Source organism: Ovis canadensis, chromosome 4 (genome assembly GCF_042477335.2).
Source record: "Ovis canadensis isolate MfBH-ARS-UI-01 breed Bighorn chromosome 4, ARS-UI_OviCan_v2, whole genome shotgun sequence".
Classification (NCBI taxonomy): Eukaryota; Metazoa; Chordata; class Mammalia; order Artiodactyla; family Bovidae; genus Ovis; species Ovis canadensis.
The window spans coordinates 58,677,345-58,692,872 of record NC_091248.1 but is presented as its reverse complement, the minus strand read 5'-3'; the positions used below and the strand labels follow the sequence as shown (position 1 = coordinate 58,692,872).

At 39.5% G+C, this 15,528-nt stretch overlaps 1 protein-coding gene across 5 annotated transcripts in view; it reads right to left on the bottom strand.

The window, feature by feature from the left end:
* The window catches only part of GSAP (gamma-secretase activating protein), an 89,207-nt gene that overhangs the window by 50,344 nt on the left and 23,335 nt on the right, over window positions 1–15,528 (bottom strand). For all 5 annotated transcript variants that reach the window (XM_069587809.1, XM_069587812.1, XM_069587814.1 and 2 more), the window contains exons 8-12: window positions 14,975–15,024; window positions 11,690–11,794; window positions 11,401–11,460; window positions 10,042–10,085; window positions 8,765–8,850 (exon numbers count right to left, since the gene is read on the bottom strand). In XM_069587809.1, coding sequence (XP_069443910.1) covers window positions 8,765–8,850; window positions 10,042–10,085; window positions 11,401–11,460; window positions 11,690–11,794; window positions 14,975–15,024 — 345 coding nt within the window. The remainder of the gene's footprint in view (window positions 1–8,764; window positions 8,851–10,041; window positions 10,086–11,400; window positions 11,461–11,689; window positions 11,795–14,974; window positions 15,025–15,528) is intronic.

The following is a 15,528-nucleotide window of genomic DNA, read 5'->3' as shown; positions in this document are numbered from 1 at the left end:
AGAGACTCTGATGCTGGGAGGGATTAGGGGCAGGAGGAGAAGGGGACGACAGAGGATGAGATGGCTGGATGGCATCACTGACTCGATGGACGTGAGTCTGAGTGAACTCCGGGAGTTGGTGATGGACAGGGAGGCCTGGTGTGCTGAGATTCATGGGGTTGCAAAGAGTCGGACACGACTGAGCAACTGAATTGAACCGAACCGCATTTTTCCTTTAAAATTAACAAAGTTTTAAAAATTATAATCAATTCTGCCAGTGGAAGAACAATCTCAAATAATAGTAATGAAAAGGTGAACTAGTATAAACTCTCTGAAAAACAGTTTTGCAGAGAATTAAATATATTCACACCTGTTGACCCAGCAATTGATCTTTTAGGAATCTGTCCTGAGGAATGAGCATGAAATGTAAACAATATAAGGAAGATTATAATCTCCATTCTAGAAAAAAATCTCTACACACCATTCTTTAGGGAATCGAGATTATTGTTTTACTTGTTTTGAAGAAAGTTAACATGAGATGTAGAATAAACTTACATTAAAACATACACTGAGAGCCATATTCAGATTTCATAGCAAGTATCTCCAAACAGGTTGTAGCTTAGTCACCCTTCTCAATCCCAAAAGGGGAAAAAAGACACAGCAAGGGGAAATGGACTGTGCACAGGCGCTGCAAACCTGTCCCGCTCCTAGAATTTTCTCTGATAGTGTCAATGTTCTAAATCTGGTAATCATGAGCCACAGGTGACTACTGAGCATTTAAAAGACAGCTACTGTGACTGACAAACTCCTTTTAAATTTTATTTAATTTTAACAACTTAAATAGCCGCACATGGCTAGTGGCTACCATGCTGGACAACACAACTCTGGAGCACTGGTTCTCGCCTCTGAAAGCACAGTAAAGCTTCCTGAGCTCACAGATACCTAGGCTCCATTTGAGACCACTAAATCAGAATCTCTGGGGCTGATACTCAGGCATCAGTATTTTTAAAATTTGCCTGAATCGTATTAATTGAAATCTCTAAGCCTCAGTTTCCTCATCTGTAAATAAGGAAAACAGCACCTCCTTCAACACTCACCTTCTTTCTTGAGCATTGAGTGCTTAAGATAAATGTGTTAAATAAGATAATATGTATAAAGCTCTGGCAAAAAAGTTATATGTAGTCATAAAGGTTAGCTGCTATTATTATTATTCCAGAATAATTATGCTTATGAGTTGGGGGAAGTCAGAGTTTGGGAAAAAAAAAAAAAGCATGCTCTTAATGGTGTATCCAGCAATGTTTAATGAATATTCATCAATGATGAAGATAATATCTCAAAGTTGGCTAGCCTGGGGGAAACCATTTGGACAATGAAAGCTATTATGGACAAAGTTTTCCAAGGGAAATTATCTCATTGTAAAAAGCTCTATAAAATGCTAAACAGAGGCCTAATTCTGGGAACTTGTGAAGGGCAACTCTTACAATTAAATGTGCAGGACGGAGAAGTTACACTTTTCACCCCTCACCACCTCCCAGTAGGTGGTGCACAAGAAAGAATTACAGCCACTATGGACTCAGAACACACAGAGCATTCTAAGTACCACTGCAGGGTTAACTCTCAACATAGGGAGTGCAGTCTTTCCTTCAGTGCTTAAGAAAGTCCCTGAATCAGGCTTTCCGGGTAGCTCAGCTGGTAAAGAATCCACCTGCAGTGCAGGAAATCCTGGTGCAATTCCTGGGTTGGGAAGACTCCTGGAGAAGGGCTAGGCTACCCAATCCAGTATTCTTCGGCTTCCCTGGCATCTCATCTGGTAAAGAATCCATCCATAATGCAGGAGACCTGGGTTTGATTCCTGTCAGCGATCAATGCAAAGAAATGGAGGAAAACAACAGAATGGGAAAGACTAGAGATCTCTTCAAGAAAATTAGAGATACCAAGGGAACATTTCATGCAAAGATGGGCTCGATAAAGGACAGAAATGGTATGGACCTAACAGAAGAAGAAGATATAAAGAAGAGGTGGCAAGAATACACAGAAGAACTGTACAAAAAAGATATTCACAACCAAGATAATCATGATGGTGTGATCACTCACACTCACCTAGAGCCAGATATCCTGGAATGTGAAGTCAAGTGGGCCTTAGGAAGCATCACCATGAACAAAGCTAGTGGAGGTGATGAAATTCCAGTTGAGCTATTTCAAATCCTGAAAGATGATGCTGTGAAAGTGCTGCACTCAAAATGCCAGCAAATTCGGGAAACTCAGCAGTGGCCACAGGACTGGAAAAGGTCAGTTTTCATTTCAATCCCAAAGAAAGGCAATGCCAAAGAATGCTCAAACTATCGCACAGTTGCAGTCATCTCACACGCTAGTAAAGTAATGCTCAAAATTCTCCAAGCCAGGCTTCAGCAATACATGAACCGTGAACTCCCTGATGTTCAAGCTGGTTTTAGAAAAGGCAGAGGAGCCAGAGATCAAATTGCCAACATCTGCTGGATCATCTAAAAAGCAAGAGAATTCCAGAAAAACATCTATTTCTGCTTTCTTGACTATGCCAAAGCCTTTGACTGTGTGGATCACAACAAACTGGAAAATTCTGAAAGAGATGGGAATACCAGACCACCTGACCTGCCTCTTGAGAAACCTGTATGCAGGTCAGGAAGCAACAGTTAGAACTGGACATGGAACAACAGACTGGTTCCAAATAGGAAAAGAGTATGTCAAGGCTATATATTGTCACCCTGCTTATTTAACTTCTATGCAGAGAACATCATGAGAAATGCTGGGCTGGATGAAGCACAAGCTGGAATCAAGATTGCCGGGAGAAATATCAATAACCTCAGATATGCAGATGACACCACCCTTATGGCAGAAAGTAAAGAACTAAAGAGCCTCTTGGTGAAAGTGAAAGAGGAGAGTGAAAAAGTTGGCTTAAAGCTCAACATTCAGAAAACTAGGATCATGGCATCCAGTCCCATCACTTCATGGCAAATAGATGGGGAAACAGTGGAAACAGTGGCTGACTTTTTTGGGGGGCCTCCAAAATCACTGCAGATGGTGACTGCAGCCATGAAATTAAAAGATGCTCCTCCTTGGAAGGAAAGTTACGACCAACCTAGACAGCATATTAAAAAGCAGAGACATTACTTTGTCAACAAAGGTCCGTCTAGTCAAGGCTATGGTTTTTCCAGTAGTCATGTATGGATGTGAGAGTTGGACTATAAAGAAAGCTGAGCACAGAAGAATTGACGCTTTTGAACTATGGTGTTGGAGAAGACTCTTGAGAGTCCCTTGGACTGCAAGGAGATCCAACCAGTCCATCCTAAAGGGATCAGTCCTGGGTGTTCGTTGGAAGGACAGATGCTGAAGCTGAAACTCCAATACTTTGGCCACCTGATGTGAACAGCTGACTCATTTGAAAAGACCCTGATGCTGGGAAAGATTGAAGGTGGGAGGAGAAGGGGATGACAGAGAATGAGATGGTTGGATGGCATCACCAACTCTATGGACATGGGTTTGGGTAGACTCTGGCAGTTGGTGATGGATAGGGAGGCCTGGCGTGCTGTGGTTCATGGGATCACAAGGAGTCTGACTCGACTGAGCAACTGAACTGACTGACCGACTCCAGTATTCTGGTCTGGAGAATTCCATGCAAAGTATAGTCCATGGGCTTGCAAAGAGTCGGACACAACTGAGCAACTCAGATAGGGTGTGCAATCTTTCCTTCAATGTTTTAGAAAGTCCCTGATTCATCCTCCTATTGTTAAAAATGTATCAGAAAAAACTATAGAAACTCATAATCCTAATATATCAGTGGTCTGACATTAACAGAGCACTTTTGCTCACCACTAACTCTTATGATCAGCCTCATCATCAAGATTTTAACCTTTAAATCTCTGAAAGGTAGCAAATTTCATTTCTTAGGGCAGGAAAATTCAGGGCAAAGATGCTTTCAAGAATGTAGTAAGTGATGGTGAAAGGACAAAGTAGCTCTCAATGACTAATATGGAACAACTAAAAAACAAATGTTATTACAGCATCAGCATCAATGTAATAGTTGAAATAAGTAGAGTTTGTAAAAGGTCCTGAGTCTATTGGCATTTCTTTCACGAACCATGTTTTCTGTTCTCCACACCAGTGGAAAACTAAGCTCCTTATTATAGAGGGAGCCATATAGGGATTAGACTATTTGCGCCTTTCTCCATTTGCTGAAGTAGGCATTTGCTTTAATCACAAAGTTTCAAAAGCTGTTTTTGAAAAGTAATTTGGGAAATACATGAATTGGCAACTTATGAGTTGAAAATAAAAAGAGTGCTTCTCTTGGTTTATTTCACCTTAAATCTGAAAGCACCCCATTTGAAACAGGCTTATTTTTTTATTTCAAAGCTGACTGTGAAAAGCAAGGCTCCTAGACATCACTGACAAAGGGAAAACAAGCTCTTTCACATCTTTTGCCAAATTAACCTAACATTTCTTAAGATATGTCATAGATAGCCTATTTATAAATTACTAATATTTGTGAGAAATTCCTATGGGAATAAAATAAAATGGAATAAAATCTTCACAGAATAATAGCCTTAAATGATTGTTTCTATTCAACAGATTTAAAGTAAGTAGCAGGGAAGAACCAACCCTGGGGACACCACATGAGCTCGGGATCCCATTGCATCCCCCCTTCTAAGCGAATTCAGTCTACTAGTTACTCCTCTCTGCTGTATAGTGTCATCTTTTCTTTTCCACTAAATATCCTATAAGCATTCAAACATACTACAGTCTCTACCGTCTCAAAACATAATACCCCCACAATGCCACTTCCCCATCCAGCTGCTGCCTCTCTTATGCAAGCACACGTTGCTATAATTTTTCAATTCTCACATGAGATTTCACCCAGCACAAACTACACACAGTAACTTCCACACAGCCATACCCAATGGGCTCCATTTCTAACCACCTACTAAAAGTCGCTCTGTTTTATGAAACCCCCTTGGCTCTTGGCTGCTATAACATCTCACTTGGTTTCCCTCTTCTCTCCCCATACTCCTTCTTTTTTCTTCGGATGTTCCACACAACCTTTGTATATTTATGTCCAGATCTAATTCCTAAACCTCCTCCCTTTTTTTGACCCTTTACTTGTGTGAGATGAGTGCAATGGTACAATAGTTCGAGCATTCTTTGTCATGGTCTTTCTTTGGAATTAGAAAGAAAACTGACCTTTTACAATCCTGTGGCCACTGCTGAGTTGTCCAAATTTGCTGGCATATTGAGTGCCCCACTTTTACAGCATTATCTTTTAGGATTTGAAATAGCTCAACTGGAATTCCATCACCTCCTCTAGCTTTGTTCGTAGTGATGCTTCCTAAGGCCCGCATGACTTCGCATTCCAGGATATCTGGTTCTAGGTGAGTGCTCACACCATCGTGATTATCAGGGTCGTGAAGATCTTTCTTGCACAGTTCTTCTGTGTATTCTTGCCACCTCTTCTTAACATCTTTTGCTTCTATTAGGTCTATGCCATTTCTGTCCTTTATTGTGCCCACCTTTGCATGAAATGTTCCCTTGGTATCTCTCATTTTCTTGAATAGATCTCTAGTCTTTCCCATTCTGTTGTTTTCCTCTATTTCTTTGCATTGATCACTGAGGAAGGCTTTCTTATCTCTCCTTGCTATTCTTTGGAAATCTGCATTCAAATGGGTATATCTTTCCTTTTCTCCTTTGCCTTTTGCTTCTCTTCTTTTCACAGCTATTTGTAAGATCTCCTCAGAGAACCACTTGGCCTTTTTGCATTTCGTTTTCTTGAGGATGGTCTTGATCCCTGCCTCCTGTACAATGTCATGAACCTCCATCCATAGTTCTTCAGGCACTCTGTCTATCAGATCTAATCCCTTGAATCTATTTGTCACTTCCACTGTATAATCATAGGGATTTTATTTAGGTCATACCTGAATGGTATAGTGGTTTTCGCTACTTTCTTCAATTTAAGTCTGAATTTGGCAATAAGGAGTTCATGATCTGAGTCACAGTCAGCTCCCAGTCTTGTTTTTGCTCTACGGCTGCAAAGAATATAATCAATCTGATTTTGGTATTAACCATCTGGTGATGTCCATGTGTAGAGTCTTCTCTTGTGTCTTCTCTTGGGCTTCCCTGATAGCTCAGTTGGTAAAGAATCTGCCCACAATGCAGGAGACCTGGGTTCGATCCCTGGATTGGGAAGATACCCTGGAGAAGGGAAAGGCTATCCACTCCAGTATTCTGGCCTGGAGAATTCCATGGACTCACAAGAGACTGACCCAGACTTGCCCGTGAGTATCCAGGAGTCTCTGGCAGAAGTGTGGGTCAGCTGCAGCCTGCTGCAGGGCTGGGGGCACTGAGTGCAGCAGTGCATGCGTGGGACCTTTTGAAGGAGGTCGCCATTATCTTTGTTACCTCCACCATAGCTGGGCCTCAGGCCAAATAACAGGGAGGGAACACAGCCCCGCCCATCGACAGAAAATTGGATTACAGATTTACTGAGTATGGCTCTGCCCATCAGAACAAGACCCAGTTTCCACCTTAGTCAGTCTCTCCCATCAGGAACCTTACATAAGCCTCTTATCCTTCTCCATCAGAGGGCAGACAGACTGAAAACCACAATCACAGAAAACTAACCAATCTGATCACATGGACCATAGCCTTGTCTAAGTCAAAGAAACTATGAGCTACCCAAGGGCTACCTAAGGGAGGGGTCATGGTGGAGAGTTCTGATAAAACGTGGTCCACTGGAGAAGGGAATGGCAAACCACTTCAATATTCTTGCCTTGAGAACCCCATGAACAGTATAAAAAGGCAAAAAGATAGGACACTGAAAGATGAACTCCTCAGGTCAGTAGGTGCCCAATATGCTACTGGAGATCAGTGAAGAAATAACTCCAGAAAGAAGGCGAGACAGAGCCAAAGCAAAAACAACACCCAGTTGTGGATGTGCCTGGTGATGTAAGTAAAGTCCGAAGCTGTAAAGAGCAATATTGCATAGGAACCTGGAATGTTAGGTCCATGAATCAAGGCAAATTGGAAGTGGTCAAACAGGAGATGGCAAGAGTGAACATCGACATTTTAGGAATCAGTGAACTAAAATGGACTGGAATGGGTGAATTTAACTCAGACGACCATTATACCTACAACTGTGGGTAAGAATCCCTCAGAAAAAATTGAGTAGCCATCACAGTCAACAAAAGAGTCTGAAATGCAGTACTTGGATGCAATCTCAAAAATGACAGAATGATCTCTGCCATTTCCAAGGCAAACCATTCAATATCACAGTAATCCAAGTCTATTCCCCAACCAGTAATGCTGAAGAAACTGAAGCTGAATGGTTCTATGAAGACCTACAAGACCTTCTAGAACTAACACCCAAGAAAAATGTCCTTTTCATTATAGGAGACTGGAATGCAAAAGTAGGAAGTCAAGATATACCTGGAATAACAGGCAAATTTGGCCTTGGAGTACAGAATGAAGCAGGGCAAAGGCTAATGGAGCTTTGCCAAGAGAATGCGCTGGTCATAGCAAACATCCTCTTTCAACAACACAAGAGAAGCCACCCTCATCTCTTGCTAAAATCCTCCCAGGGTCTGTGAGGCCCTACATGACCTGGCCCCTGCCTACCTCTTCAGATCTCTCTACCAATACTTTTCCTATTGCTCACTCTACTTCAACTAGTCACCCTGTTCTTAGCTCACATACATCCTCAAGTATCAAGGGAAATATTTCCTGCCCTAAGTTCCCCAAGACCAGTTTATAGAGGGACTTGTGGGCTTGAAGGAGACCCAAAATGGACAGAAAACTATGGACTGCATTTTGAAAGAGTGAGGTGGAGAAGGAAGCAATTTTCAGGACTAAGAATGCATTGGCTGAAGTAGAACATACTTGTATATACTTGAACATACTATAACAGTATCTTCTATTAAACCTCCACTATATGCTCTCATGGCTTCCTATAATTCTCATTCATAAAATGTACCATGATTGTATTCAAATACTCTGTGTGCACTTACTTAACGTCCAACATCCGTACTAAGTAGTAACTTTCTATTAATGCTCCATAAGTGACAGATCAATGAATACCACATAATATAGCTTTAAATGAATGTAATTTCAGTCCAAGCACTACTTAACTCTCATAGTAACGGTCCACTCAAGTTGGACTATTAAATATGGCTATTAGATTTAGCTATTAGAGTTGATTATTCAGATGATTATTAAAGTTAATGAGCAGTTTTTCATGAGATTCATTGACTGTAATCATACTCCTCTCCTCTCATTTTCAGGCATTATTTTCCCCCCTCCCTATTTTTTCTATCTATAATAAACAGGTCTTAAGAGATGGAATACTGTACACTCATAACTTGTATGTGAAGATTTGATTGTCAGCTCAGTAGGTTATAGCATGGCTCTGAAAGTAGCGAATCACATGGGTTTAGAACTTCAGCATCAGTAAGCCAGACACAAAAAGCATCCCTCTCATTGTATATCATTTCTCTACAATGAAGCAGGTGAGAAAATGTAGCTTGATTAAATATGAACCCATCCCCTCTACTAGAGAAATAATACAAAGAAAAACTTTTAGAACAATAGCTAGACTGTGGCTTCTTTTATACAGACAGCAAATGTATAAAATTACAGTGGAGAAGTTAATTTGGTATGTAAATATCCACATGATCACTTATGTTCAGGGTCCACATAACTGAACAATGGCTAAATATATGGAACTCAAGTAAAATTAAATAAATTGACAAGTACAACCCGCTTCTACCTGTATGGTTGGTAAAAACACATAAAGTCAGGTGTTCAGATAATTCCTCTTGGTCTTGAAGATCACTATATCCAAAGTTGACAAGTCTAAGAACATAAAGGATAAGAATTTACAAATAAGTTCCCTCATAAAAGATGTGAGTAACAACTATAATTTATCCACATGTCTCTGAAAAATTTAAGTAGATAATATGTCCTTTTGTTAAAATAAATAAGTAAAGCAATAATTTGTCAATCCTTGGTCCAGGAAGATCGCATACGCTGCAGACAGCAACTAAGTCCACGTGCCACAAACACTGAGCTTGTGGTCTAGAGTCCAGCAACCGCGGCTACTGAGCCCTCGGGCCACAGCTGCTGAAGCCTTCGTGCCCCAGAGTCTGCGCTCCGCAGGAGAAGCCACCATGAGAAGCTACTGGAGAGCAGTCCCCTCTTGCCACAGCTAGAGAAACGCCCACACAGCAATGAAGACCCAACACAGCCAAAAATAAACAAATAAAATTATTTTTTAAAAACAGTAATTTTTAAAAATAGATGGTACATAAATGGCAATAGGGAGAAGGATACACAATATTTCAACTTTTGTCTAATTTTAAAATAATGTTGATGCTACATTTCAAAATAAACAGAACTGAATGTTCATATATGATAAAAATAAGGCTAGTGAAATGTAGCATTTTGCAATTATCATTAATTCAGGAAGACTTTCATTTCTTCTGTGCACTTATGGCTTTGAGTCTATTTTTTCAAAAGTATCTCCTGTGTTTACTAAATGTAAAATAGTCTGGGGGGGTGGGGGTGGGAATCTTGCCTTTTGTATAAAAATGAAAACAGGCGGGGCGGGGTGGGGGCGGGGAGAAGCAATAGACTCAGCTGAGCTATAAGTGGATTGACCTGAGACATCCTCTTTGATGGTAACAAGAAAAGGGTTCTGATGCTTCATTCTAAACATAGAGCTCTCTGACTCTGACTCTGAATCTTTTTATTGAATTACAGAGCACTTCCACATATCAAAAAAAAAAAAAATGAAGATGCCCTATAGAAATAAATGGCTAAGAAAATCAATATGATTGCCTTTACATGGAAAAACCCTGTGTCCATACTTGATAACATTGTTTATATTCCCTATAGAAAACAGAAACAGAAAAGATGGCAAACACTCCCTCACAGAAACAGAACATCAAAGTATCCTTTTAGCAGTATATCACAGATTATGTTTAAATATAATCATTCTGTCCAGAAGTGTCTATAAAAAATAATAATAATTTAGGAGTAACCTACTTGAATCCTGAGTCACTTAATGATATATCCAAGGGTGCTTCAAACTGTCAAAAAATCAGGTGATAACAAAGCAAAAGATGACGTTAGTTAAGTGATGATAGTTCTGGAAACCAGAGCAAACCTGACGACACTATGCTTACACAATGATGAAGAGCTCCTTTAACTAGCATTATCTTCAGAGGTTATTTCACACATCTACACAGAGAAAGTCCACTGGGAATATTCTGGAGTCTACATAAATCACAAGCTTGATGTATATTCATCAATCATAAATATACATCAAGATTTTGCTTCAGATTTGACTACCGTAGACGGGTTGTGTAATAAGTCGATTGGAAGGAGTAGGCTTTTATAGGACACAGATGATTGTGTAGGGAATGGTATCTTTAGAAAGAGAATGAGTGTGAGTCCAAAAAAAGGGGGGGGGCAGGAGGAGTAAATAAAATTCTTATAATGGTATGATGTCAATCTGCATTAGACAGCAATATTAATCCTAGCCAGGAAGAATAATGTTCTGTCCATCACAGATAAAGATACTTATGACTCCTCACTACAATGATACTTCTCACCACACTCCAAATACTTTTCTAGGAGTGATTCTAGATTTTTACTAATTAAACTATATCCTCTCATCGACTTTAGACTCAATCCACCATCCTCACACATCCTTTTGGATCAAATGACATGTAATCACGTACTACTGACCACACCTACCACATACTGCTGCTGCTGCTGCTGCTAGGTCACTTCAGTTGTGTCCGACTCTGTGCGACCCCATAGACGGCAGCCCACCAGGCTCTCCCATCCCTGGGATTCTCCAGGCAAGAACACTGGAGTGGGTTGCCACATACTACCTCCTACTCAATTCTACGTCATACAAACCCTCACTCTTAACCATGTTTCTTTATTGTGAAGCATTCAGTTAGTAGAAATTCCCTGTCTGTGCTTTTCTTATCACCTATATTAATTGCATTTACTATAAAGCTGAAGCTTTGAGCTGACAGGAACTATTTTACTTGCTCATACAAGCTATTCATACATGATCAATAATGCTAAAATGCTCTTTATGATAACTTTCATTAAAAAGGAGTAATGGCTTAGTATAAGGGCTTCCCTTGTGGCTCAGCTGGTAAAGAATCCACCTGCAATGCGGGAGAGCTGGGTTCGATCCCTGGGATGGGAAGATCCCCTGGAGGTCTTCCAGGGAAAGGCTACCCACTCCAGTATTCTGGCCTGGAGAATTCCATGGACTCTGTAGTCCACGGGGTCATAGAGTCGGGCACGACTGAGCGACTTTCACACAAATCACAAAATGGGTATAAAATTTCATCATATAGCCCAGTCATTTTCTGGACTTACCATTAAGTTAAAGCGCTCATCAGCATAAAACTGGATGCATTTTAAGACACTCCTTGATTTCTAAAAGAGAAAACAGAGTAAGTGACAAATTAAGGAAAAAAAAAAACACTAAAGAGAGAGAGAGAAAAGGAAGCAACAAAAAAGCAAACAGTAATGAAAATCTTCATTATTTGTAATAAACTTTGACTGCTCTCATCAATGAAAATGAAGTAATTAATAAATTATAATAATGATAACATCAAAATTAAAACACTCCCATAAAAAAGAGAGCCAGTGGATTAGTTTTTACCTTCAGATCAATATAGTATAATCTCTGCTCTGACATATCCCACTGAGCCCAAACAAAATCTTCGGCTATTCTCTCTCTTGGGAGATGGCCAGAATTTTTAATTACCTAAGGAGGCAAAGAGATTTTAGAAATAAATAACTGTTTTAAAGGAGAACATATCTGGGTTTCACAATTATTTTGAATATTCTATCTTTATAATACCTGTAAATATTTCCACAGTTAATTTTTAGTTGCCCCTACCTCCAACACATACACATGGAAGCTCTTTCCAAAAAAAGATTTAAGGTATCATTTCATTACTTGCTCTTTACAACACTCTGCAATAAACTATTTTATTCTTGTTCTTAGTTAGACAGACAGGCTGGGGCTGTTGAAGGCAAGGCCACACTTATCACAAATCAACAGCTAGGCAAATAGAAGATTCAAAGCTTCCTGTTTTGGACATAACACACTCAAGTATCTGCAGTCTAGATGGCTTTACTACCAAAGGTCAACTGTGAGGACAAGGGAAAACTCAAGCCTAGGAGAGGGGAGTACTGGGCAACAATCCTAGATCTGCCATAAACACTTCATGTGGCTTTGGTCATAGTTCTTACCTGTCCATCTTCTGCAATGAGTCTGATGATACTGCCCATTGCTCAGCAATACTTAATTATTCATCCTTCAAGATCCAGGTGAGGCATTGCCTCCTGTACAAAACCCAGTTTCACCTCCCCATATGAAGGCAAAGCTCCCCATCTCCGTATTTCTGTCACTTTGGCGTGCTTCTATCACATTTATACTTTAATTAATGCTATAAGTCTATCCCAATGATTAGGCACTCTTCTACAGCACCTTTATATTTTCAATGACTTGACTGTTTCTAGTATGTAGTAGTGCTCAAGAAATACCTGTCAAATAAAGGGAAAGGAAATTGTATACAAGGGTAAATGGAAAGAAATGCTAAATGTAATACAAGGAATTCAGAGTTCATTTTCCTCAAAATGCTCAACAAGCAAAAGCTATCTATACTGGGACAGGTAAGTAAAGAATGAAGACAGGTTGGTGTAGGAGAATGAGGAAAAAAAGGGATGGACCTTTCTTTGATGGTCTGATGTACCATCAGAATGGTCCACATTTGTACCTAAACCCTCTCTAATCTCAGAAGGGATTTCCCCCCTGACGCTAAATTGGAACTCAAGGGAGGCACAGGGCAAGCAGAATCATACACCTCTATTTCTGTTTGCCTGGTTCCATCACGTTTGCTGGCAAAAGATCCAAGAGTACTTATCTGACTCTTAACTTTGGGAAACCCATCTTGTTTCCATCTGATGGCAACTGAGGTTCATATAGCAGTTCTTCCCTCTCCAGAGTTACCTCACCTGTGTGAGTCTACATTGTCGTGTTTCCTGAAAATGCTGGGATAAATGTAATACCATCTCTTTTATATAGGGATGTTAGGGTTGTTATAGGGTAGGTTGTTATAGGTTATAGGTTGTTTCAGAGTTGTTATATAGGGATGTTAGCAGTGCCTCACAGAAGGACACACGTGGATGAAGGTGTGCTGGAGCTGTATCATCTTGGCCAGGAGAATTCTTCCTGGGCTTCTGACAAGTGTCTCCTGGCCTCACTCTCCCGGAAATGTCTCTCATGACTCCCAACCCCTCTTCTTAACAGCAGTCCTCTGTCTGTATCCATTTCCAGTCCCTGACTCCAATCTGTTTATTTAACTATCTCCAAATCCTCACTGATGGTTTTGGGATTTTGCACCTTGGTCCTTCCTCTCTGGCCTGACCATTTCCAACCATTGGCCTTGTCTTTGCCCTCCCATCCATCTGGGGCCCAGAGCTCTAGTCACACACTTTCTCATCATTTCCCAGCCAGGCGTCTTGATTTGAGGCTTTCAGTCATAGATACACAATTAACAAATGCTATTTCTCATTTCAATTTTGTTCACATAATTTAAAATTAAAATCAGAGAAAGAGTATTCTGATGTAGACCATTTAAATATTGAAGGAAATCATTTTAATATCAGTAACATCACAAAAACTGTCAATAAAAAAGACAACCTAGCAAAAATATACACAAGAATATAACTAAACAATTTTCAGAAAAATAAATTCACATAGCCAATAAGTGTAGAAAATGTTCAAACTCAACAACATTAAAGGAAATACAAACTCAAATAACAATGTTCAGTTCAGTTCAGTCACTCAGTAACAACTTAAACCCATCAAACTGGATTTTTTAAAGAGGGAAACACATCTATTATTGGTATGGATAGAGGGAAAGGGTACTTTTATATTTTGCTTGCAAAACTAAATTGTTACAAGTCTTCTGGAAAGTAATCTGGCAAAATGTGTTGAAGTTTATTAAATGCATATAACCATCAACCCACTTATCCATCCCTGAGGGTTTAATCCAAAGAAACATGTGTACCAAACATGTAAAGTTAAAAACATTTGAAACGATTTGAAATGTAAATAAAAGGGGGGAAAAGGCAATCAAGTGAATATACATCCATGGAAGAATGGTGACAAAATTGTGTACATCTATGCCAGGGACTGTTTGCATTTCTGAAGACAATGTATTAAGTTACTCTAGGTTGCTCGGCAGTAATTGCACAAAGTTGAATAAGGAGAGAGTGAATAATAAACAAACCCCTGGGTGTATCAGGGTGGGGATGTGAGATACAGAGGTATGGAGAAAAGTATGAAAAGATACACAATACACATGGTTGTGAACAAAAGTTAGAGATGAAGAGTCAAGAGGGGTGTGGAAAACAAGCAAAAAATAAAAGAAAACTGAACAATATAGACCCTCAGCATATATGCTATGATCTCATTTATTATATGCATGCTTATGTATACATGTATACAAATTTAGAGAAAGAAATCATATCTCTGTTTAGAAACCTACAGGGATACCCCTGATATATTAAGCAAAAGCAAAAGCAGCAAATTAATATCTACACTATGAATCTATTTCAGTAAAAGCAACTGAATCCTAGTATCTGTGCACTGAACCCTGAGCGAGGTACAAGGCAAGGAAGCATCACTCAAGGCTGTCATCAGTTATCTCAGGAGACTGATGGGGGGGTGGGGAGGTGAGATAGATATGAAGGAGATAATCAACTCCTTCATGTATCTTATATTATTTCCTATGTTATAACAACCAATCTATAACTTGAAAGACACCAAATAAAGTAGAATGTTTTCCATAACATTAATACATCCTTAATAGCCTAGAAACGCTACTCTTTATGGGAAAAAAACTCTGAAGCAAAAGGACTTTCAAATATTTACCACTCGATTTCCATCTTCTTGGACAACTTGGATATGAAATTGTTCAATATCTTTTAAAAAAAGAAAACAGAAAGACAGTTTAACCTTCATGAAAAATATGAGTACTTTTTTTTCACCCAAACAGTTGCGAAGTTTTTTTTAATATATAAAAGCAAAGCAGATTAAACAATTGGCTGAAAAATAGTACTATCACAGATGGCAATCTCACAAGAAAGGTTCAAAACAAAAACCCACCTTTCTCCACCCTCCCTTTACAGTCTGTGTCAAGTCCAGCATTTACTCTGCTTCTCAATACCAACAACACATGAAGCATTTAACTCTGCGACTCCCCTGGGTTAGCTGAACAAGTGTTTCCCTCCCCAGTACCATCAGTCTTATATAGGGCTCATTTGGCAGGGTTTATCTTCAATTTCCAAATACCAAATACCTCTTTATATGAAAACATCATATAGAAAACTCATTATGCCAGATATTAGGGGAGGTATTTTTATAGGGGTCATTAACAGAACACTATAAACACTTTATTGATGTATAGATGGACCATTTTTCTCAGT